At 37.8% G+C, this 25,765-nt stretch overlaps 1 protein-coding gene across 2 annotated transcripts in view; it reads right to left on the reverse strand.

Annotated features, from left to right (window-relative positions):
- Nucleotides 1–2,011: 2,011 nt before the first annotated feature.
- Nucleotides 2,012–25,765, reverse strand: part of LOC126198720 (tumor necrosis factor alpha-induced protein 8-like protein) — a 949,023-nt gene continuing 925,269 nt past the window's right edge. For both annotated transcript variants that reach the window (XM_049935239.1, XM_049935237.1), the window contains 2 exons: nt 13,990–14,160; nt 2,012–7,484 (listed from right to left, as the gene is read on the reverse strand). In XM_049935239.1, coding sequence (XP_049791196.1) covers nt 7,242–7,484; nt 13,990–14,160 — 414 coding nt within the window. In that variant the 3' untranslated portion in view covers nt 2,012–7,241. The remainder of the gene's footprint in view (nt 7,485–13,989; nt 14,161–25,765) is intronic.

A 25,765-nucleotide genomic window follows, 5' to 3' on the forward strand; every position in this document is an offset into this window, starting at 1 on the left:
TCAAAACAAACTGAAAAACGATTTAGAAGAAATATCGAAATGGTGTGAAAAGGGGCAGTTGACCTTAAATAACGAAAAGTGTGAGGTCATCCACATGAGTGCTAAAAAGAACGTGTTAAACTTCGGTTACACAATAAATCAGTCTAATCTAAAATCCGTAAATTCAACTAAATACCTAGGAATTACAATTACGAACAATTTAAATTGGAAGGAAGACATGGAAAATGTTGTGGGGAAGGCTAACCAAAGACTGTGTTTTATAGGCAGGACACTTAGAAAATGTAACAGATCTACTAGGGAGACTGCCTACACTACGCTTGTCCGTCCTCTTTTTAGAATACAGCTGCGTGCTGTGGTATCCTTATCAGATAGGACTTACTGAGTACATCGAAAAAGTTCTAAGAAAGGCAGCACGTTTTGTATTATCGCGAAGTATGGGAGAGAGTGTCACAGAAATGATACAGGATTTGGGATGGACATCATTAAAAGAAAGGCGTTTTTCGTTGCGATGGAATCTTCTCACGAAATTCCAATCACCAACTTTCTCCTCCGAATGCGAAAATATTTTGTTGACACCAACTTACATAGGGTGGAATAATCACAAAGATTAAATAAGTGAAATCAGAGCTCGTATGGAAAGATATAGGTGTTCATTCTTCCCGTGCGCTATACAAGATTAGAATAAAAGAGAATTGTGAAGGTGGTTTGTGAACCCTCTGCCAGGCACTTAAATGTGATTGGCAGAGTATCCTTGTAGATGTAGATTGCGAGTATCAATGTATGTCACAAATGGTCATATCTTTTGATAGCATTGACTTAGAAGCTTTGACAGATCTAACCGTACCTGAGAAAAAGGGTTTGAGAAGTCAGTACAGAAACCTACAAATCATATAAATATTTAAAAGATTGTACAATTCGTACATAGTAAAATTATGAAGTCAACTATTATAATATAACGATTATTGATCAGTCTTTTCTTATCCCCTCCAGTAAGTCTGCCCTGATCCAAGATTTTGGCCGACTTTTCTGTAACTCTTCCCATTTCCTAAACCTTTTTCTTCATCCCCATTCCTTTCACTTGAATCTTTCTGCCAGAAAGAGCCACTGCCTCCAAAAGATCATGTGTTTCCATATGTTTTTGTGGTTTTTCATGCCACTCTTTATCACCATTTTTTTTATCTATTCTACTGAAATATTGATCTTCGTTTTGCCCCGTTTTCGGTTTTTATCCATCCTATTAAAATACTGATCTTTGTTTGGCAAAGTTTTTACTTCACAAAGCTGAGTTGGCAAATGCATGCTTTATGTTAAAAATGTCTGCACGATCTAAGGGGTAGGTGTTCAGTTTGTGCTTCATTGCGTGATCACATGATGAAGATTCGCCATAATGGCTGCTTATTCTTAAATCCAGTAACTGAACTAAAGCCCATTTTTGTATGCTCATTTCTCCTCATGAGGAGATAGTTTCTCTTTCTTATTTTCATTGCTAATTTACAGGAAATGTGGAAAAGAAAGCTGTTTTTAAGCAATGGATCTTTGCTGTCCTGGTGTTAGTGGCTGAGTGTCTGATGCTACTTTCTTCTCTCCCTTTTCCCCCCTCCCCCAATTCCTTTTCCCCCCTCCCCCAATTTTGCTGCACCTTACTATTGCCAAACAAAATAAGAAAAGAAAAGTTTAATGAGCATAGCATTACTTTGTAGTTGTTATGAGTTTTGCAAATCTGCTGTGGGAAGTGCAAGGTTTGAGTGATGTCCCACATAAAATGTACACCTCATGTACCAATTAATCATCACTAATTGAATTGCTTCACATGAAGTCAGCAATACCTGGATGCCCATGGCCACCAGTTCCAGCATCTCTTATAAACAGGGAACTACACGTTTTTGAACATTACTATTACCTATTCTTTTTTTGTTAGTTCATTGTTACTAGAAACTCAAGCATGAGGCATGTTTTATGTGAAACACCCTGTACTTTCAGGTCAGAAGTTACAACTTTTAACTGACTGGTTTAATAACAATAAAATACAAACAGTGCTTTACAAAAGTTTACAAATATCATACATTTACAAGCATCCTACCAGACTTATAAACATTCATTACAATAGTGAGATTACTGTGATACACTTTTTCATACAAAAGAGTCTTATACTAGATATGGTCTTTTTTTGGTCAAATGTATAAATATGGATCTTCACACTAGAAGCAGTGCTAAAGTGTTTTCAGTGTACACTGATATTTAGCACACTAATAAAATTCGTCCTCGAAAACTGTCAGTTAACTTGTGGAGCACGTAGCCAATAAATAATAGAAGCAAAAATGATTTGGTATTGTTGGCATTACAAAATTCCATATGTATTTCGGTATTTAGACCAGTGTTGACAACATAAGTAACAATATTGAGCAATTAATTACATTCACAACAAACAATCTTTTATGCCTCGAGGAATAACATACATATTTCCTTTACAGCATTTTCACTTCCATTCAGTTACTGAAAGAAACATAACATCCAATGTTTTTTACATAGTTTTCTTGGTAGTAGGAACTGCATAAAAAGCTAAAAAAATGACTTGCTTGCATTTATTCACAGGATGATTTTCAAACTTTTTGGCTGACTTGGTATTTTACATACAAGGGTAATCCCAAAAGTAAGGTCTCCTATTTTCTTATAGGTACATAGATCTGTTTATTTCTACAATGGTTTACATCAGTTTATAGCTTGAACATTTAGCTATTTTTCGACATAATCACCATTTCTGTTGAAGCATTATTGTAGACACTTTGGCAGTTTCTGTATGCCCATGTCATACTAGCTCGTCGCCATGCTGTTCAGAAAGTTATGATTCTCTGCTTTCACCTCATCATCGGAGCAGAATCGCTGGGATCGCAATTAACGCTGACAGCTACTGTGAGACTCTGAAAAAACTCAAACGGGCAATTCAGAACTGGAGAATAGGAATGTTGAGCAAGGGCGTACACATTCTCCGTGACAACGCTCGCCCACGAATTGCTCGGCAAACCATTGCTCTCCTCCAACGGTTTTAGTGGAATATAATCACCCACCCACCCTATAGTCCTGACTGGGCACCCAGTTCCCTAGGTTAAAAGAACCTTTGGCCAGAAAGCGATTCAGCTCTGATGACGAGGTGAAAGAAGAGGTTCATAACTTTCTGAACAGCATGGCGGTGAGCTGGTATGACATGGGCATACGAAAACTGCCACAGCATCTACAAAAATGCATTGACAGAAATAGTGATTATATTGAAAAATATCTAAATTTTCAAGCTGTAAACTGATGTAAACCACTGTAGAAATAAACAGGTCTATGTACTTATAAAAAAAAATAGGAGACCTTACTTTTGGGATTATCCTCGTATATACCCTATGACCATTGCCTTGTCAAAGACTAGGTGCTGTGATAGCTGCCAACTCCACTAAAAGACTGATGGTGTTGTATTGATTTGCTGATGCGAGGTCTACGAGGAGCAGCAAATGCTTTACGTAATGGCATCTACACCATTCATTTTTAAACTGTTTCTGTCAAAGTTGGCAACATGTTAACAGATTTAGTGGCATCCCCAAATAAACTGGGGTAGTAACTGTCAAAATGACAATGTGTGTTACTGTTTTGTACAAGAGTACCACTATGAAAATTATCCTGTGCATTACAATTCATTTGATGATCAGGGTTGCCTGAGTAATTGGCATGAGTTGTTAATTAAAAGCTTCATAAAAATGGAATCAATAAGAACTTTTCTATGAATGTTCTGTAATGGTTTTGTTTTTAAAAATACGAAGATGCCTTAGACCAATGAGAAGTAGAATAAAAAAATGTTTCAATGTAAGAACAAAACTACTAAAAAAAAAAGATAAAACTGAAATCAAAGGTATTTTGATGGGAGATATTAAGAAACATCCACAATAAAGATGCTATACTTTCAAAGGATATGAAAGTTACAGCATCACTTCTCTGTTACCTTATTTTGCCCATTTAGTATAATATTTTATTTTGGTCTTGTATCTAAGTTTCAAGCTTTTAACTTCAGCTTTCTATTTCAGTTTTTTATGTAAATATTCATCATAGACCTCAAAATTGTTCCAATGATTTTAGTTAGTAAAAACTGTAACAGGAAAATTAATGTGAATGGTCTATGGTAATATTAATTTATAAAGAAATTACTATTGTTACAAGCCTGTTTCTCAATGTGGAACAGTATCCTTCTGCGGACTCTTTATTGTCTTATTTTGAAGTGCAGTATCAAAATATAGTATCTTATTTTGTCTTTACTAGCTGAAAATGCAATTTAAAGTTACTGAAATTGCTGAAAGTGACATATTAATAAGAAGTTATCCAGTATACGGGTCCTGTATTCTTATTTTTAACAAAAATCGTAACTTTGCACTATAAAAACACTAGCATAGAATGGAAGTGGAATGTACTGCCTTCATTTTGTATATGGTCACAGGTATGGAGTAATATAATATGCACAAAGGATAACAGTTACATTACATTAATGAGTAGACATACAGGAAAAAATAACTGTGTGCATTGTGTACTACACCTGATAACAAGCAGGATCAAGTATAATAAATAGTTATAGACATAGTAATACAATTTCGTACAAGATATGCACTCCCCTCTACACTGTAGTCGCTAGGCTTAACAATAATTCATTTGACAGATGAAGAAAGCACAAAAAAAGATCCTGTATATCTTGGAGCATAAATCTAGATCTGACTATGCTTCTGCATGAGCTTTAACAGTTAATTAAAAATAGCTATTGCATTGTTGTACCAGCAACCATTTGTTCCCCTTGAGCCTCGTAAAATAGAAGCATCAAATTTTGAAGTTCATAATTTTTGTTCTTTCTTTTCCCTTTCAATCCCCCCCACAATTTATCACATGAATGGTGCATAAACAGTAAATCAAGTTATCACAGAGGACAGCTACACTCTTATTATTATGTCACAATGCATGTCATTTCATCAAGTCTCAAATACAGCAAAGTGAAATTTTCACTGTAGTTTACAAAGTAACTTTTGACAGAATAACATTTTACTGATGTTTGGTTAGCTGATCTACAGAATTCATTTATGCCTGTAGTTATGACAAGTGTAAAATCTGTCATCAGTACAAACAGCAGAAGGCCAATGGCGTGCACTATTTGGTTTCCAAAAGGTAGTCTCTTACTTGTATGCTTATGAAATAAAATGGGTTGATGTCGGCAATATTACACAATACATGTGACTATTCTATTCAAATGGATTTTAACTCGATTTTTAACAGAGTCAATGGAATTAGGAAGGTATTTAAAAATTACTGCCTTCTTTACTGGAGTGATCAGGAGTTACGACTACATGTTAGCAGAATACACACATGCTTTGAACAGGATGCATACAACTTGGAAAACAAATAACTACTTGTGTCATACTACTTGATTTCACTACCAATGAGCAAAATGAGTGGGGCAGTTCCATTACAGCAAGGATCACAATTGAGCATGCATTCCTATATTGTTGTAAGGTTTTTAAATTAACTTGTAAGATATGAAAACTATCCCAGCTAGTGTTTCTCATGGTTGGTTGTATTTTCATACATGCAAGATAAGCTCTCTTAGTCCAATGCCATTACACTAGCAGATGGAAAGTAAGCACACTCATAGAAAATATTTTCAAACAAAGGCATTACCAGATATTAAGATAGGACAGGCAGTAGAATTAGCAGAAAGAGAGAGAGAGAGAGTGTATGTGTGTGTGTGCCTTGGTTAACTGTTATAATTTTTTGTAAAACTGTGAAACTGTAAGACTTTTATTCAAAATGTCCACAGGGCTTTAGCACAATGTTGCTGATCAAACAGATTCCTATTGTTTCACTGAGATACATACCTTTTCTGAAAGTATTTTTTTGTTTCTTTTGACACTTCTACACTATTTAATGCATTTTATAATACTATATGGTTACAGTGTATAGATGCATTACAAAACTTTGGATGTCCCTTGGTCATTTGTGATATGTATGTACATAAATTAACAGATGGAAAATGTTATCTTACACATTTATTAGTTACTCATAATAAATTTATCTTATCTCATTTCTCTGTGAATTTCACTTGCTTGAACAACCATCAGCAAAACAAAGGCAGTGACTTGTATGAGGTTTTTATAAAATGACACAGTGCATAAACAGTTTGATGTGCACATTACTAGAAGATTAGTCAAATAGTTTATCAAAATATATGCAGCAAATATTTGTTTATTGACACAACTTTATAATCAAATAAATTCTCAAAATATGGCAGTGACTTCTTGCAATGAAAGGTGCTGATATTGTATAGGGATTGCATGTAGATAAGTTTATGTACAATTGTAAGTTCTTTAATGAAATGTTATATTACACAAATTTTTATCCGGGAAGTATAGCTCGAACTGTGGGGAAAACTAGGTGCAAAATTCAGAACATGACAATTATTGTAGCTGTAGGAGTGACAAATAACTTCACTTGTGACAATCATACGGTGGGTTCAAAAACTGATGAATCCATATTCAGTATATTTTTTCTTTGCCAGTTGTATCTCCATTTGTGAGTTAAGTATTCACTTACCTGTAGCCCTCCTATTCAAGTACTTTTTCTTACACAAAGCTGAAATGAGTCATTACAGACTATTTAAAAACAAGCTTTGAGCAACATTTTGAAATTTGTAGCTTTTTTTACTAAGTTATAAAACTGTAGCAAATTTTTTAAGCAAAATCAAACTGATTTTGTGAAATTTGCCAGTGAAATGTAAGAAGGATGTGAGGATGCATTAGTGAGTTATTTGAAAAAATCAAAGCACACAGCGAAAGAACTGGGACCTGCTTTCATGCTACTTAGTTCAGCAGACAACTATACCACTCTACAACAATGATATGGAATGTGGCTGCCTACAAGGCCATATCTTTGGGGAGAAAAATGAATTCTGTACTTCTACAGAGGTAGTACAGAAATTTGCAAAAACCAACCTCTTTTTCACAATTTATATACCTGGCAAGATATTTAAAAAATGCTGATACAATTTATGGCAATATTAACACCATGTGGTACTCATTCAATAAGCAATAGATTCATTTGTTCCAGCTAGTGGTAGATAATCTTCATCGCTGGTGATAAGCTGTCCCAACAGTCTAGTGTACCTTTACTTTTATTGGTGCACACACAACTACCTGAGGCTGACAGACAACCAGAAGGGAATGTCACAGTCACTACATGCCACCTTCATCCATTGCTCGGTTCATGTCTTCAACCACTCGCCCTAGTTCTGGCCGAAGTTCAGAATCTCGTCGAAATACTGTGTCGAGGAACTGGGGATCACCAAAGAAGTTGAAAATTGAGTCAATTCGTGTGATGCTCTTGTCAGTAAGGTGGCGTCCAACCAGTAAACCCAGCGCTGTACGAGCTTCAGCCAGGGCAGTTAGAAGATACATACGATCATAACTGAAATCCACCTGAAATATGAAATAAGAATAAGTGTGGAAAAAAATACGCCAACTATATCATGTGCACTTGCACAGGAAATCAATGTGCCACTTAATCTTTTTTTTACTTGGTGGCAGTTTCGTTTTAAAAATCTAATATCCTAAATTTCTAGTATTATTCTCTAAATGAACAAGTTAACTATCCTCTTTATAAAATACGTAAATGCAAACATAATAAGACACACAATAACAAATTATCATTTATTACTACACTTCGGAAACACTGTTAACTAGGGATGCCATCTTTCAAGAAAGCCTCAATCAAATGAAGTGAAGAAAATGCTAATATTTTACAATAAATATCATTAGTAATGTACTGAATTTGTTGTAGGTATAATTTTGAAACATACCAAAATGTAGTTTTAATATTGTGTTAACACAAAAATAAAAGAGAAAGTCTTCTCTTTTTCGCTCTTACTTGTAATGTACAGATTTGCCATTTAAACAAGGAATGAATTTTTTAATGAACATTTAAATGCAATATAACAAGTCCAGTTCAAAGTCTAGACAAAAAAACACAGAGAAAAAAATCTTGAAGAAAATGTCCAAAAGTAACATGACCACTGTTTTGTATTTTTGAATGCCTATTTTGTGTAGTTCTTTGCTGCTTTCGGTAGTCCTTTACTGCCCCCCTCCCCCCTTTTCCTTTTTAAGAAGATTCAGGAATTCACCAAAACATTAAGAAAAGTTCACTTTTATTGGAAGTTCTCTTTTCACCACAGCCCTGGACATCCAGTTTCTTTACTCTGATCGCTGGTTCTAGATCATATTGAAAATTCTTTCACCAAATGATTTACTGGCAGGAACTGAAATTATGTGTAACATACGCTAAGCAACTGAGAATGGGAGATGTCAATTGTGGTCTGCTGCTTAAAGAAATCTACCCAAACCTGGTCTTCTGCTTTACTTTTTGTCATGGCCAGATTATGCCTTCTGGAAATCACAGAATTCATTGCATAACTGATCTCCATTGAGGGTGAAATTCAATTTGTTGGTAACCTTTAAAACACAGTGCCATTGCAGATGAAAATCTTCCTGTTCTTTAAGCAAAAAGACTGAACACATTGTTCTCATAAAAGTCATATTTTTGTGACAAATAATTAATGCAATGCGTCAAAAAAGATTGTGACTCGTTTTCAGAGCTCAAAGTCTGTGATTTGCTATTTCTTCCTCGGCTTCATTATATTTCTTTCCTAATAGTTTATCTTGCTTCCTGCTATCTAGGTTGCTCTTAAGGTAGCTTATTACTATGTCCAACTCAACAGAAGTAACTAAGCTGTTTTCCAGTTTTCTAATGGCAGTTTCAAACTGGGGCAACATACAGTGCAGAAAACCAATAGCTGGTAGGCCAGCAGTATACAATTCTGTCAATTGCAGGATGTAGTGAGTGCCATTTTAAACATCTCCACTAACTCTAAAATTCTCTCAGTGACTGAACATGTGGAACAGAGAAACAAAATTCACTGTCGATTTTGAGAACTCGAGCATCATAATCAAATGTTTTAAGACCAAGTTTTACAGTATTATTAATTTATGATGAGGCAGTTTCAATTGGCTCTCAAAGTCAATGGATTTTTGTTTTTCAGTAAGACAAAAACAGATTTTTTTGCCATAGTTCACTAGAGCACTGTCAGCATTGTAGGACCTTACTTGGTTAAGAGTCTTCATAAAAATCTAGCAATCTCTGACGTATCCTGCAGTTTTACATTTCCTCAGTTTGAAGTCTGGAAACAAGGAATGATGCAATGATAATCCTGTGACTTGTAGCTAAGGCCAGGTTTTACAATGCGATAAAACAGATGCAACTTCAGCACGTATCATGACTTTGGACATACGTTTCTTCACAAAGAAAGTTGTGATTGTTTTTAGCGTTCCACACATGAATCAGTAAAATCGGAACTCTTATAGGGTCACTTTGTTGTCAGTCTGTCTGTCTGTCTATTAAGATCCATTTTTCTCTGGAATGGGTATATGTACGAAGATGAAATTTATGTCACATACTAAAGTATGTGGTCCTTGGCAGCATAAAAGATTTAAGCTTCCAAGTCAGTGTAGTCTAAAGATATGGCCAATTAGGTCACGTTTTTTGTACTCGTAAACTCACTCATCAAAAGTTATAGGGTGCTTCCCACTGACATAGAATTATGAAATTTGTCAAAAAGCAAAGTTTTATAGTATCAGTTAAAGAAAAAAAAACTGAAAATTGTTAATTCATAGTTATATCATACGACATTCATGGAATTCCAAGGACCAATATCTTGCCAGCATCAAAACTGTAGATATTCTCGATTCTTCGGATAGAATAACTATCTGTATACATAATTAAGTTTGTATGGAACCCTGAGAGTGTGAGTCGTACTAGCACTTAGCCAATTTTATTTTTGTGGCACTGCTGTTGTGCCAGAATGTGTTTCTGTGTCTTCTGATGAGCCACTACAACTTTTCTTCATTGAAATTTTATCACAAACATGATGGGGCAAATTTACACATTTTGCTGTGAAGTCTTTTTCTTTCATCTGTCGTGAAAAAAATCTTTGTTTTCTAACCAATTTTTGTTGAAACTTCTTGGTTCTTTGTTGTAACATTTTTCATCAGAACAAACTTGATGAACTGTTTTCATCATCAGAGGAAGCACAAAACACCTTTTCAGAACAATGATCATTTCCAATTCGTAAATGTTCAAGCTGGACATGAAATGTGCTGCTGGCAACTTCACTACCAAATAATATCCAATTTAACAGGAAATTGTGTGTTCTGAACCATGTTTAGCACCTGAGGGAGGAAAAGTCACATATCACTGTTTCACTTTGTTCTCATGAAGTGTAAATTCAGCACAAAGGTTCCTGGACATTACTCTAATATGTAGACAATCCTGTCAAAAATTGGTGAGGTGGCAATGCTACCAATAATCCTAATAAACTTCACATTCACTTTCAAGAAACGTAAACCATGGTACGTTCCATAATATTTCATTTAGAATACATTGTTGAGGCATGCTAACAAAGATAAATTAAATTGCGGTTAAAAAAATATTTTTTTAAGCATTTATACAAGTGTTTCTAAATCAGCTTATCCATTTCAGTGAGTTACCTGTTTGGAAATGATATTGTTAATCATTGATAATTGTTTAGAATTATGTAATATGAGTTTTTTTAGATCACAGTTGTTTCCTATTTGATAATTGTCTTTGCCGTGACTGTTGTGTTTGATTTAGACCCCTTTCAATAGACTCGTAACTTTTTGGCCGAACTTACCCATGTGGGAACTCCAGACGATGAATGCCGTATGATCATTTCATTTCATTTTATTTGTGTCATCAGGAAACATCGATTAAAAAATAGAGAGAGAAAACTTGAATTCCCTTAAATGAGAACTACTTCAGTCAAGACCATTTGTGGGTCAGCAACAGAATCTTGGGGGGCGCAAATCTGATTCTGAGTTGCTGTTATTCCAGCAGTGTGGGTTAATCTCTTTGTGGGTATCAATACATTTTATTGGTTAAAAATTCAACAAAACATCATTGTTTTTAAATGACATCTGCAAAGACGATATGGGATAGTAAGGAAGGTGAGCCAGAAATGGTAATGGTAATGGTACACGACGTACTCCTTGCTACAGGCCATGTAGATGTATATGTAAATGACAATTGGGCAAACTTCCCATTGCAACCAAATGAAATCAGTTAACAGCCATACACAGAAATGTTCATGTTCATGATTTTACTTAAGCGAGCTGATAAATGCAATGGAAAGAAAACACGGGAAGACGTAGGACGGGAGTGCAATGGAATATCACTTTAGGAAGAGTGGGAAAGATCTTGGGTAGAAACTCCCTTAATTCCAAGCGTGATGATACATAGCCAAAAATTCCTGCCATACGATATTGTTCAGTTTTCTAGGTGAGGGTGATGAGGGGGACAGTTCTTTGTATCTGATTCTTGGGGGAGGTGGGAGGATTAGGGGAGTGTGATGATGTGGCATGAGAAAACTGTTTGCAGACTAGGTTTGGGGGGGAGGGGGTAGTGCCTGTCTGTAGAGTCCCTAGCGAGAATTTCAGCATACTAGGCAAGAGAATTCTTGTCACTGCAGATACACCATCCATAGTTGGCTAGCCTGTATGGGAGAGAATTTTTGCTGTAGAAGAGATGTTTCCACATGGTTAACCTTGGGTGCAGGGCTGAAGGTGACACCTTTGGATAGGATTAATACTTGGGGGAGGGGGGTTGAGTTTTTTTGTGGAAAGTTAATAACAGTATTTTGGGTCTGTTTGGGTTCTGAATTTCAAGGGAGAGAGTTTAGGAGGATGTGGCAAATTTAAAATGTCAGCTAGGCAAGATCTGGGTGCTATGAGGGATTGGTGAGGGGTTTCACTATGGGTAGGATAGGTAAGTTGAGGGTAGAATGTCCATATGTTGGAAGATTAATTGAGTTGATGTCTGGAAAAAAGATGCATGTAGTCAGGATTGCACAGTAACAGTATTTTTCAGAGGGAGCAGAGATGGTTCTGGATTGCCTGTGCCATGGAGTTGGGCTTTTGCAGTACCAGGTTTGTGAGGAATAGGGACTGGTAGAATTTGAAAAGATAAAGATCACTGTGAAAGGAAGGCTCAGTTCCTGAAAAGGGATTTTTATGGTTAGGTATTTGGGACAGGGGGATTCTATGGCTTAGGCTGCGTTTAAGGAACATGTTGTGGCACTGGGCTTCAGCTAGGAAAAGGGGCACTTTTCTGAACTGATGCAGATAGATGGAGCAGGGTCCATTTAGGCTGGGATGGTGCTAGGAAAATATGAAATGACATGGGGAAATAGACAACTGAAAGCTTTAAATAGTTGTAAAGGGAACTGGATAACAAAGCATGAGTTTAGGAAATGAAAAGGGTGGAAGAAATTGTGCCGAGGGCAATAAAATAGTCCTGTAACTTAACTCATGTCACAGGACTATCTACTGCCCTCACCACAATTTCTTCCATCCTTTTCTATGTGGTTTATTGCATGTAAGTTATAGTCAGTGTGGAAACCAAAAAGGAAAGACATAAAATTCTGACGGAAGCAATGTGTGAAAAGGGCTGGGTCAACTGGAGATGAAATTTAGTGGTTTGTTACTAGAATAGTGTTGTAACTGTGATCTGGTTGATGGGTGGTTCATAGAATAGCACGCAACACTGTTGAAATGGCCCTGACTGGTGCCACAAGGTCTCACAAGTCACACATGACCACGGTGGTCAGGGCCGGAGACGTGAGAAGAAAAAGGTAGGAACAGATGAGGATGGACAATAAAGGAGAGACAATATAAATGTAAACTGCAGGACAGATGATGTGAGATGTAGGATGGAAGGGAGCCACTAGGCAGTATAAATATAGGCATGTGATGGCTATGACATTCCAGCTCCCACACACTTGCCACAGGTATCACAACTCCGTGGAAGACCCAAGTGAAGATCTGCTCAATCCATCCACTAAGCACTTCCTACTCCAGTCCTGTCACAGGCTTATCCTGTCTCATAACAGGCAGGGCCACCTATGAAGCATGTATGACACATACCAACTCTGGTGCAATTGCTGAACAGGTGTTTATGTTGGTGTGATAACCAGCTGCCCACCAGAATGAGTGGCCACTGCCAAACTATGGCTGAAAATAAAGTTACCACCCAGTGGCACAACAAGCAGCTGAGCACAACACGCTCAAGTTCAGTGGTTGCTTCAGAACCTGTGGCAACTGGATCCTTCCTTCCAGCACCAGCTTTTGTGAGCTACACAAATGGGAGTGATCCTTGCACCACATCTTTCGCTTCCATTACCCTCCTGGCCTCAGTCTCTGCTGACCCACTGTCCCCATAACCTCCACCCACCAATTTCCCTTTCCTGTCTCCCCTCCCAATCCATGTCTCCACATCACCCTCACTGTGCGCTGCACCTCACCGGCTCTGGTACCCGTATATCTTATTCCTAGCCCGTGCAGCTGCCACCCCTGTTTGGAATTCCTAGGATCTCTCTCTCTCTCTCTCTCTCTCCCTCTCTCTCTCTCTCTCTCTCCCTCCCTCCCTCTCTCTCTCTCTCTCTCTCTCTGTGTGTGTGTGTGTGGGGGGGGGGGGGGGGGTGTTTACAATATTTTGTAAAATGCAGGCTGAATAAGGACAAATAGTTTATAGCAGTTTTAACAAAAGTAAATTATTAATGCAGTTTTTAATAGTTACTTCTGTTTGTATGTGCATGATTTGACTCATAGCATGTCCCTGCATGTTCTTTTTCATGGCAAGATCTACAAAAAACAATTACTGAATGAATTAACATTAATAAATCACTGTGAACAGCATCCTTAACACTTTTTCCAAAATCTATCTCTTTTAAGGTTAGTCACATTTTTCATATATTCTTCTCCTTCTCATCTGCGATGTTATGTGATAATCATACAAATACAAAGTATCCATCAGAACACAGGTTCTGCTGTCACTGTATATCTTTAGATATATACACACCTCATAAAATGAAACAACAGCCATGGCAGTTGAATGAAACCGCTGTTTGAAGCGTTCTGCATGATGCAGCTCTTCATTGCTGAACTGCCCATTTCTGTAGAGCACTCCTAACTTCACAACCAGTTTTATGATGTTCTTCACTAACTTTTCCGCTTCTTTGCGATTTCCAGTCTGTTGAAAAGAAAAAGAATAAATGTAAATTTAGCTTATCTGTAAACCACTGTAAAGGTAAATGGATATGTGGTAGAAGCAACGTAAATCATGGCAAAAGTTAACAGCAAGACATAGGTAAATGAAATTAAATATGGTAAATAATTATAAGGCAGGAACAAATATAACAACAGCAATAATTCACTTTAAAAATAAAATAACAGTGAGAAATATATAAAATAATCATTTCCTGTTTGACTTACTGGTAATATTATGTAACGGCTGTATTGCTATTCACCATATAGAGGAGATGTTGAGTCACAGACAGGCAAAACAAAAAGACTGCTATACATTGGCAATGAGCAGAGACATTCGTCATGTGTGTGAGAGTTGAGCTTGTGTGATAGTGTGTGTGTATTTTCTGCTTTAGAAGAAAGCCTTTTGGCTGAAAGCTCAAATGTATTGCAGTCTTTTTGTTGTGCCTGTCTGTGACTCAACATCTCCTCTATATGGTGAGCACTGATCTACCCTTATCACAATATTGTAATTATTCCATCCTGTATTTTCCAAGGAAAAGGAACCATACAAATGTTTGCATAAAATGATTCGGAAAGACAGTGCATCTATGAGCAAAGTCCCATTCTATTCCATTGTCCTGACTGAACAATCTCATCAAGTTTAGTGTCCTAGCCAAGTCTACTAACATGCTACAAGTTTTTAACATGAGAAATATACACATGGTACAACAGTTTTTATAATAATTATGGAGGCTTGATGGTGGAAAGTCAGGAGACGCCAGTGCCAATAATGAGGTATCTTTTTAAATGGCGAAAAGCTTCAGATTCTGAAGTGATACTATATTAAAATCTTCTGATCATCTTTTATGACAACACACTGCACTATATGTTGATGACTTCATTACATGTTTTTGTATAGTACTGCATCCTCACTATAGGTGAGTCTTTCTCAACTGATGCTCCAAGTGATCTTTCCTTCTTTTCCTACGTGCCACAACCTATCCCTCCTTCCTTCCTGAGGAAGGTATTATAATTTCCAAAAGTTACATATTGTTATTAACACTTTTACATGTGTCTATCAGCAGTCCTACAAATTTCACTTCTTGGAAGTAAGCACTGGCCAGCTGTTCTATCTGCTTGTAATTCTTCTCGTCTATTAAAACTCTGAGTAAACTAAATATGTAAACTTGTATATGAGAATTCCAGCAAATAGAAGAATTTTAAATAAAAAAGGGAGATCATGTAGTGCCAATAATTTTCTCAGCATCACTTGGAAGTCACAAAAACCTGTTACTCCTTGAGAGTTAGACGCTAGTATCATGTTAACAATTACTTGAGAGGTGGACTGTCTATATGCACGAACAGCAGAACCAAGTTCCTAGACCAAGGTGTAATAAGCCTGTGGTCAACAGCATTTATAATGTTGTGATAAATTAAAGGACTTAACAACCCACTAACCATGCCAAATAACTGCTGTTCTTTTCATTTTCAAGTGATTCATAATGAGATGAATATTGGGCTTTTGGAAAAATGTCATGAAACAGGGATTTTCTAGTCTATAATATATCTTAACCATATAACTAATTAAGAGTTGTTGGTGGTGTATCTTTAAAGGTGGAATATCTCTTTCAACAAGGAGATTACCAATAATGTTCATGCAAACACCTCCATGATGCCTCAGTTGTGGTGTACAGGGCGTAGTAGGTCTAAAACAGAATGTGCTGCTGACCTGTAAGTGACATATCCATAGTTTAATTAGATTACAATGAATAGCTGGTAATCTGAACATTTATCCTGGTTCATGGGTCAAGGTCATATTGCAGTCTCCTAAGCTAACGGCTTCCAGAGGCAGCAAAACTTTTATTTTCAATATTTTGCACAGTTGAACAAACTTAACAATTTAGATCACTTTCATAATCTACTCATTAAGAGATATAATCTTTGTTAAAGTTTTAATGCAGTAAGACAAATATAACAGTTAGAAAGTATGTCTCGAGGCAGCTTAACTAACTGCAAGCAAATACCCAGCTAATTTTTGAAGAAAATTTACATGTACATTGAAAGTATGGGTTAATGGGAAATGCAAGTGGCTTATCTGTCACAGTAGACAAGAAACTCAAATCCTCCAAGATAGAAGCTGAAGTTGCATGTGAGTCTGTTTGGGCAGGACTCAGTATCAGGAGTGGGCATAAAATGGTAATTGGATCCTTTTGTTGCCCATCATACACACCTCCTGACCTAACCAAAAACTTTACAGAGAACCTCAGTTCATTCGTGTGTAAGTTCCCCTGTCATACCGTAATCATTGGTGGAGACTTTAATCAAACAACAATCAATTGAGAAAATTACAGTTTTGTTAGTCATGGGTGTGACAATACATCCTGTGAAACATTACTAAATGTCTTCTCTGAGAACTACTGAGAACAGATAGATTGAAGCCCCACTCACGATGGAAATATATTAGATCTAATGACAACAAATATACCTGACCTCTTTGAGGATGTCCACATGAAGACTGGTATCAGTGAGCATGGCACGATTATGGCAACAATCATTACCAAATACACAGGATAATTAAAACATGTAGAAAGATATACATACCTTCAGCAAACTATCAGTAGACTCATAGCTCAATGAGGAACTTCAAACTTTTAGCACAGGATGGGAACATGTAGAGGAACTATGGCTCAAGTTTAAAAGAATAACTGATCATGCACTGGACAGATATGTATCCAGGTGAACAATTCACAATATGAGGGACCCTCCATGGGATTCAGTCACAGCAAAGAAACTTCTAAAGAAACAAAGACTACCACACAATAGGTAAAACAAAGCATTGGGCTATAGAAAGAAAGACACTGAATGAAATGCATTTAGCTACCAAGTGAGCAATGCGTGAAGCTTTGAATGTTAACTGTAACAGAATCTTGTCAAATGATCTTTTACAAAACCCAAAGAAATTCTGGCTGTATGTAAGGGCTGTTAGTGGCATCTAGATTACTGTCAGTCACTCACAAATGAGGTGGGAACTGAAATTAAGGGTAGTAAAGCAAAAACTGAAATGCTTAACTCCATCTTAAAATGTTCCTTTGCAATGGAAAAACCAAGAATTGTCTCAATTTAATCCTCATTCCACTGAAAAGATTAGTGTAATAAGCGTTCGTGTCAGTGATGTTAAGAATCAGTTGAAATTGTTAAAACTGAACGAAGCTCCAGGGTCTATGGTATCCCTATCAGATTCTATAGTGAATTTGCGGCTGAGTTAGCCCCCCTTTTAACTACAATCTACGGGAGTTCCTTATAGGGGGGGGGGGGGGGGGGGATGCTCAGCATTCGGAAGAAAGCACAGTTCACATCAATTTGCAAGAAGGATAGTAGAAGCTGATCTGATGGAATTACATTTTCCTGGATACGTATGAATCTAAACTTTATCTTTGATAAGGATAGAAACTGAAGCAATAGATTAAAATATTAAAATTTCTGTCAAGACTGGGACTTGAACATGAGTCTTCCGCTTACTAGGCAGATGTGCTAACCACTACATTTTCACAGTATTGTGGCTACCACAGGCTACCCTAGACCAATGTTCTCTCTAACACAAACTTCAGTTCACACCTTCAACCCATTTTCCTCTTATTAAGTCAACAGTATTGCTGAGGCTCTCCAGCACTGGAATAGCACCTCAGCCTTGTATATAATGGGGAAATCTTGTCACAATACTATGGCGGTGTAGTGGTTAGCACATCTGCCTAGTAAGCAGAAGACCCATGTTCGAGTCCTGTCTGTGGCACAGATTTTAATTCATTGCTTCAGCTTTTATCCTTATTGATGATGGAGGTACACGCAGGATTTAACTCAAAATTGGACTAGGGTAGTCCATGCAGCTTTGGTAGCCGTACTGCTTCAGTGAAGTAGGGGTTAACCCATTTACCTAGTGGGCAGGAGAACTGGGTTCAAGTGCCAGCCGTGGCACAAATTTTAATTCACTGCTTCAGCTTCTAGCCTTATCGAAGATAGTGGAAATTATCCACAAAACTACCACCCAATATCCTTTACATCAGTTTGTTGTAGAATCTTATAACATATTCTGAGCTCAAACATAATGAGGTATTTCGAACAGAATGACCTCCTCCATGCCAACCAGCATGGATTTCAAAAATATTGATCATGCAGACCCCAGCTTTTCTGACATGATATACTGAAAGCTTTGGATCAAGGCAGTCAGGTAGAGGCAGCATTTCTTGAGTTCTGGAAAGCATTTGACTCAACAGCACATCCAGACTTGTTGTCAAAACTATGATCAAATGAGGTAGCAAGCAGAAAATGTCACTCGGCTGAGGATTTTTTGGTAGGGAGCAAGCAGCATGTTATCCTGGATGGACAGTCATTGACAGATGTAGATGCAACGTCGGGTGCACATTAGGAAAGTGTTTTTGGACTCTTACTGTTCATGTTTATATTAGTGACCTTGCAGATGATATTAATAGTAACCTTAGAATTTTTGTAGATGATGCAGTCTTCTATAATAAAGTATTATCTGAAAGAAGGTGCACAATTATTCAGTCAGATCTTGATAAGATTCCAATGTGGTGCAAAGATTGGCAATTTGCTTTAAATGTTCAGAAATGCAAAATTGTGTACTCCACAAAACAAAAAAGAAACGTACACTGAAGAGCCAAATAAACTGGTACACCTGCCTAATATTGTGTAGGGTCTCTGCAAGCATGCAGAAGTGCCACAACACAATGTGGCATGGACTCAACTACCTGAAATAGTGCTGGAGGCAACTGACACCATGTATCCTGCAGGGCAGTCTGTAAGAGTACGAGGTGGTGGAGATCTCTTCTGAACAGCACATTGCACGGCATCCCAGTTTGGCTCAATAATGTTCATGTCTGGGGAGTTTGGTGGTCAGCGGAAGTGTTTAAACTCAGAAGAGTGTTCCTTGAGCCACTCTATAGCAAATATGGACGTGTGGGGTGTCGCACTGTCTTGCTGGAATGCCCAAGTCCTTCAGAATTCATGATGGACATTAACTGATGCAGGTGATCAGACAGGATGGTTATATACGTGTCACCTGTCAGGATTGTATCTAGACATATCAGGGGTCCCATATCACTCCAACTTCATAAGGCCTCGCAATTACAGGGCCTTAAACAGTCCCCTGATGACATTCAGGATCCATGAATTCATGAGGTTGTCTCCATACTCGTACACGTCCATCCACTCGATACAGTTTGAAACAAGACTCATCCGACCAGGCAACATGTTTCTAGTAATCAACAGGTCAACTGTCCAATGTCGGTGTTGATGGGCCCAGGCAAGACGTAAAGCTTGTGCTGTACAGTCATGAAGGGTACACGAGTGGGCCTTTGGCTCCAAAAGTCCAAATCAATGATGTTCCATTGAATGGTTCACACACTGACACTTGTTGATGGCCCAGCATTGAAATCTGCAGCAATTTGCGGAAAGGTTGTACTTCTGTCACATTGAACAATTCTCTTCAGTCATCGTTGGTTCCGTTCTTGCAGGATCTTTTTCTGGCCGCAGCAATGTCGGAGATTTGATGTTTTACAGGATTCCTGGTATTCACGGTAGACTCGTGAAATGATCATATGATAGAACCCCACTTCATTGCTGCCTCAGAGATGCTGTGTCCCATCACTCATGTACCGACTATAACACCAAGTTCAAACTCACTTAAATCTTGATAACCTGCCACTGTAGCAGCAGTAACTGATCAAATAACTGCACCAGACACTTGTTTTTCACATAGGCATTGCCGACCGCAACACTGTATCCTGCCTGTTTTCATATCTCTGTAACTGAATATGCATGCCTATACCAGTTTCTTTGGTGCTTCGGTGTAGAATCCTACGATTGTAATATCAATGAGTCACAGCTGGAATTAGACAACTCAAATAAATGCCCGGGTGTAACACTTAGTAGGTACATGGAATGAAACAATCATGCAGGCTTAGTCACATGTAAAGTAAAAGGGCAGCACAAGTAGTCACAAGTTTGTTTCATCCATGGGAAAGTGGCACAGAAATGCTGAATAAACTGAACTGCAGACTTTGGACGATAAACATAGTGGTGAAGAAACTGCACTACAGACTTTGGAGGATAAACATAAACTATCCCAAGTAAGCCTATTTACAAAGTTTCAAGAACTGACTCTAGGAATGTACTACTACTCCCTTTGTATCACTCACACAGGGATCGTGATAGCAAGATTAGATTAATTACAGCACACACAGAGACATTAAACAATCATTCTTCCCATGCTCCATACATAAATGGAATGGGACATACCCTCTCCCATGCACTTAACAGTGGCTTGCAGAGTGTAGGTGTTGACAATGTGCAGATCATATTCATCCAGCATTTCAGAATAAGAGCACTTAGTGACTTGCATCAAACTTTACACATAATTTCAAACTTCATTAAATGTTTCCTCTACTTTAAATAAGAACATTTTACGTTAGGTTTTACTGTGACTGTTATTGACATTGAATGAAACAACAAGTTTACTGTCACCAGACACTGTTTATTTCTCTCCACGATGCATTTCAAAGGTTTAAACCTCCATCATCAGATGGATTTACATTTATTAGTATGACGTGTGTGTGTGTGTGTGTGTGTGTGTGTGTGTGTGTGTGTGTTGTGTTACAATGTTTTTGAGTAACTTGTGGCACTGTCTAGTGGAGAAACAAAACACTATTTCAGAACATGGTTTTGGGTTACTTTTGACAATAAACTACATGTTTATCTAACAGTAAAAATAAAATAAGTAAAATAGAATACCTACAGACGTCACAGGTTTTTTTCACTGTTGTAACACATCATATGTATACTGTCATATTTTATAAAAAAAAATATGGCGTTTGGAAACTATATGGTGCAGATATCATATAGCAGAAGAGAAAACATTATCACAAAGTACAAATAATATACATAGTAACAACATTATTACAGAATAAATTTTTTAAGGATTTTGGAGATGTTTGTTTTGAGGCGTCGAATGCATGTGATGGTATAAATATTTCTGGTGATATATAAATCCTATTTTGACAAGTTAATGTAGCTTAAACTTCATACTCGTTTATACAACCAGGTGGCACATTATAAACTTCCAGTACAATAAGTATGTTGGCTACAGTGGTAAAATTATACACAAATAACAATTTTAGTTGGAATTCACAGTTAGGCTGGAGGCAGAGGGAGAGGAAGAGAAAGAGAAAGTGAGATGCAGGGAGAAGGTGGAAGGAGTGATTGTATGAGAGCAAACTCTACAAAGCAGGGGGGTCTTAAGATTACATCTGTTACATGTAATAACTGCCTAAAGGTTGGGGGTTATACATTGGTTAATGCTTTAAAATATGCAGATGGATGTACAATTTTTGTCAGGAACTGATGTACATAGTTTCAAGCTGACAGGGGGTACAAGCTGTTGGTGTGATGATATATTTGCAAATGAGGTCAATCCCTTCAACATTTGGGGGCTATCGTGGTAACATAACTAAATATTTATGCTAAATATTAAGGTGTCCACCATAATGCCACCTACACTGGTCAAGGGCTAACACCATGGCCATCACCCAGCATGTCCACCTGGTTTGATAGTCGTTGCTCAGAGTCCTGGTGACATAAAAGGATAGGCATCTACCTACTCTTTCCCTTATGTAAGGAGGGATGGGGTGGGTTTAACAGCTCGGGCACCAACTGTACGGGTCATGGATTGTCAGTGAGCTATGGTCGAGAGGACATACGACGACCCCCATCACATTGGATTCATTACTGCTTGGGCTGCTTGGCAGGAGTAGTTGTCCACGTATGGGGGATGTGGTGGTGGTCATGATATGCTATGCATTTGGTGCCATCTGAAGTGTCCTTTCCTAAATGACCTGCACTACCATCAAAATTTTGAAAAAAGAGAAAAGGTGGTTCAAACCCGAAAATGGGGATTAGATTTTAATTTACCAGAATTGTGATAGAAGAAAGAAAAAGGGTGCAAGTCCAGTTCAGAACTTAAGGAACAGGTTGACATGAAGACTTAACACGGGGTTCAGAAGAATCTGATAAGATATTTGAAAGAGGGGAACAGAGAACTGCAACATGGGAAATGAAGATAAAAGTACTGCAATAGCTCTGAGCCTCACACCAGCCATATACATACCCACGTAGGAGAGAGACAACCCCTGGAGTGAATGTAATTTAGGGTCTATGTGACTGAGAAAGAAAAATTCAGTGGAATGATGATAATTGATTTTCTTCTGTCAGTTGCTAGTGGTCTGGCATTTTCATAATTACATTGAACATTACAGTTGCAAGAAGCAGGTCCGACTGCAATTTCACAATTGTCTGACGTAAAACAGAAAACACAGCTGTCAAACACAACCACTGCACCAAGCACCTGGAGATGGCACAACAGAAAAGAAAAGAAAAACACAGTTTGTGTTATACTTTGAGGGAAAAGAAGGTCATTACACTAGATTTAAGTAATCTGCCATTTAATACTGAACAGAAGATAAGAACAATAATGGGGAAATATTGTGTTTCTGTGTGTCATTTATTTTGGGTTGAGAAGATAGACATATTGCGCTAGAAAACTGAATGGTGCAGTTTATCACTGTCACTACATCATGATGGGAAATGTGCAACTACATTTACAATTATACTCTGCAAAATACCGTGATGTGCATGGCAGACGGTACGTCCCATAGTACCAGTTATTAGTGTTTCTTTCTCTTCCATTCACATATTGAGCATGGGAAGAATTATTGTCTGAATGCCTCTGTGCATGCAGTAATTATTTTAATCTTATCCTCGCAATCCCTACTGAGCGATACATAGGGGGTTGTAGTATGTCCCTAGAGTAATCATTTAAAGCCGGGTCTTGAAACTTTGTTAATAGACTTTCTTGGGATAGTTTATGCCTGTCTTCAAGAGTCTGCCAGTTCAGTTCCTTCAGTATCTCTGTGACACTCTCCCACAGATTAAACAAACTGTGACCATTCATGCTGTCCTTCTCTGTATATGTTCAATACCCACTGTTAGTCCTATCTGGTACGAGTCACCCACATGCTTGAGTAATATTCTAGGATGGGCCACAAGAGTGATTTGCAAGCATTCTCTTTTGTAGACTGATTGCATTCCCCCAGTACTCTACCAAAAAACCAAAAACTACCACCTGCTCTACCCACAACAGAAGCGATGTGAGCACCCCATTCCATATCCTTACAAAGTGTTGCACCCAGGTAGTTATATCAGTTGACCAATTCCAACAGTGACTCACTGATATTATAGTCATAGGGTACTACATTTTTTCGTTTTGTGAAGTGCAAAATTTTAGATTTCTGAACATTTAGAGCAAGTTGTCAATCTCTGCACCACGTTGATATCTTACAAGATCTGACTGAATATTTATGCAGCTTCTCTCAGATGGTACTTCATTATAAATAACTGTATCATGTGCAAAAAGCCTGAGTATTAATATTATCTGCAAGGTCATTAATATACAACATGAACAGCAAGGGTCCCAACACACATCTCTGGGGCACAGCCAAAGTTACTTCTACATCTGATGATGACTCTCCATCCAAGATAACATGCTGTGTCCTCCCTACCAAAAAGCCCTTAATTCAATCACAAATTTCGCTTGATACTCCATATGATTGTACTTTTGACAATGAGCATACATGCAGTACTGAGTCAAATGCTTTGAAAATAGAGAAACACTGCATCTACCTGGTTGCCTTCATCCAAAGCTTTCAGTATATCACGTGAGAAAAGTTCGAGTTGGGTTTCACATGATCGATGTTTTCGAGGAGGTTGTTCTGTTCAAGATTCCTCATTATGTTAGAGCTCAGAATATGTTGTAAGATACTACAACAAATCGATGACGAGGATTTTGAATGGTAGTTTTGAGGATCACTTCTACTACTCTTCTTGAAGACAGGTGTGACCTGTGCCTTTTCACAAGAAGTGGGCATAGGTTTTTTGCTCAAGGGATCTAAGATAAATTATAATTAGAAGAGGGACTAACTTAGCCGCAAATTCAATATAGAATCTGACAGGGATTCCATTGGGGCCTGGAGATTTGTTCAATTTTAACAATTTCAGCTGTTTCTTATCTCCACTGACACTAATACTTGTCATTCATCTTTTCAGTGGTACAAGGACTAAATTGGGGCAGTTCTCATGGGTTTTTCTTTGCAAAGGAACATTTGAAAACAGAGTTAAGCATTTCAACTGTTGCCGGGCTAGCGTCAGTTTCGGTTCCTGCAGTGGCTGGAACAATAGAAGCAGCAGAGAGGCTGGTTTGTTCTCTCATGAACACATCGTTCACTCATGTTTTCTCACGGTGATTTTTTTCTGTTTCAACAACAATTATTCTCCATTGTTGCTACAAACAAACATATTTGTAAAACAGGGCAAATGCGTATAATCTTAAAGTTTTGTTCTGTGACATGTAAACAAACAGTGACGTACTCTAACTGTGTGAGAATCTCAGGGTGATGCTAAGCTGCTAGCAAGGCTGCAGTGACATGGTACAGAGGTAAAAAAGGTGTTGGACTTGTATTCGAGAGGAGCGGGCATCAAATTTCTTTGTGAACACAGGCTTTGTGTTGAAGTTTACACTTACTAACAGTCTTTAGTACATATTCACTGTACACACAAGCAGTGAGCAAGAGGTACAGAATCACACTGTATATTGAAGCTAAGCTCATGGCAAAGTTGTTTTTTTTTTCCTATGACCTCCTGCTTGCCTCATATGGACAGTGGGTGGGCTGGCAGCAGTACAATACTACACTCTTTGGCCAAGAGCATTCTTAAAAATCTACCAAAGATGAGGGAAAAAACAACATGAGGACTTTTTTCATTTTAAATTAAAAAGATTAATGATGGACTGCTAAAAGGACAAAAAATAGATACCATTTTAAAAAACACAATTTCTATGTGCTGATATTCTTCTATGAAAGGGCTCTGAAGCACTGTACTTTCACTTAAAATGTGGAGGACCTGCACTGAGTGAGAAGCATTGTGACAGTACAAAATATGTTCCATAGGATTGAGGGGTGTGGGTAAAAAGATAAGGGTCTGTCAGGGAGGGAAACAATGCTCATTCCAATGGTATATCTGTACCCAGTGTCACAAGCAGCTGACAGTGCTTGCCATCTTTTTTCATTAGTTCAGGCCTTTTCTACTTTGACCGATCAAATACATGAAGACTAACGTGTCCTCCAAACAATATGTTTATACAATTTAGAAGGAAAAAAGGACGATTAAGATTTAATGTCCATGTACAAGCAGATTACCAGAAACTGAATACATATTCAGACTGAACATGGACAAGACAGGCAAACGGTCACATCGTTTTCAAAGGAACCATCCTGTCATAAGGCTTAGGTGGTTTGGGGGAATTGTGGAGAAACAAAGCATGTAACTGATTCAGACAGCGAAACGGGAGTTATCACAATATCTGAAATCAGTCCATATTTGCTGCCCACACTGCCAATAGTGCTGTGAGCTGCGAGTGGCTGCCACAAGACAAGTGCTGGGAAGAGGCCACACCCTTGAAGTGTTTGCTGCGTCGCCTGGTAGGA

Source organism: Schistocerca nitens, chromosome 8 (genome assembly GCF_023898315.1).
Source record: "Schistocerca nitens isolate TAMUIC-IGC-003100 chromosome 8, iqSchNite1.1, whole genome shotgun sequence".
Classification (NCBI taxonomy): Eukaryota; Metazoa; Arthropoda; class Insecta; order Orthoptera; family Acrididae; genus Schistocerca; species Schistocerca nitens.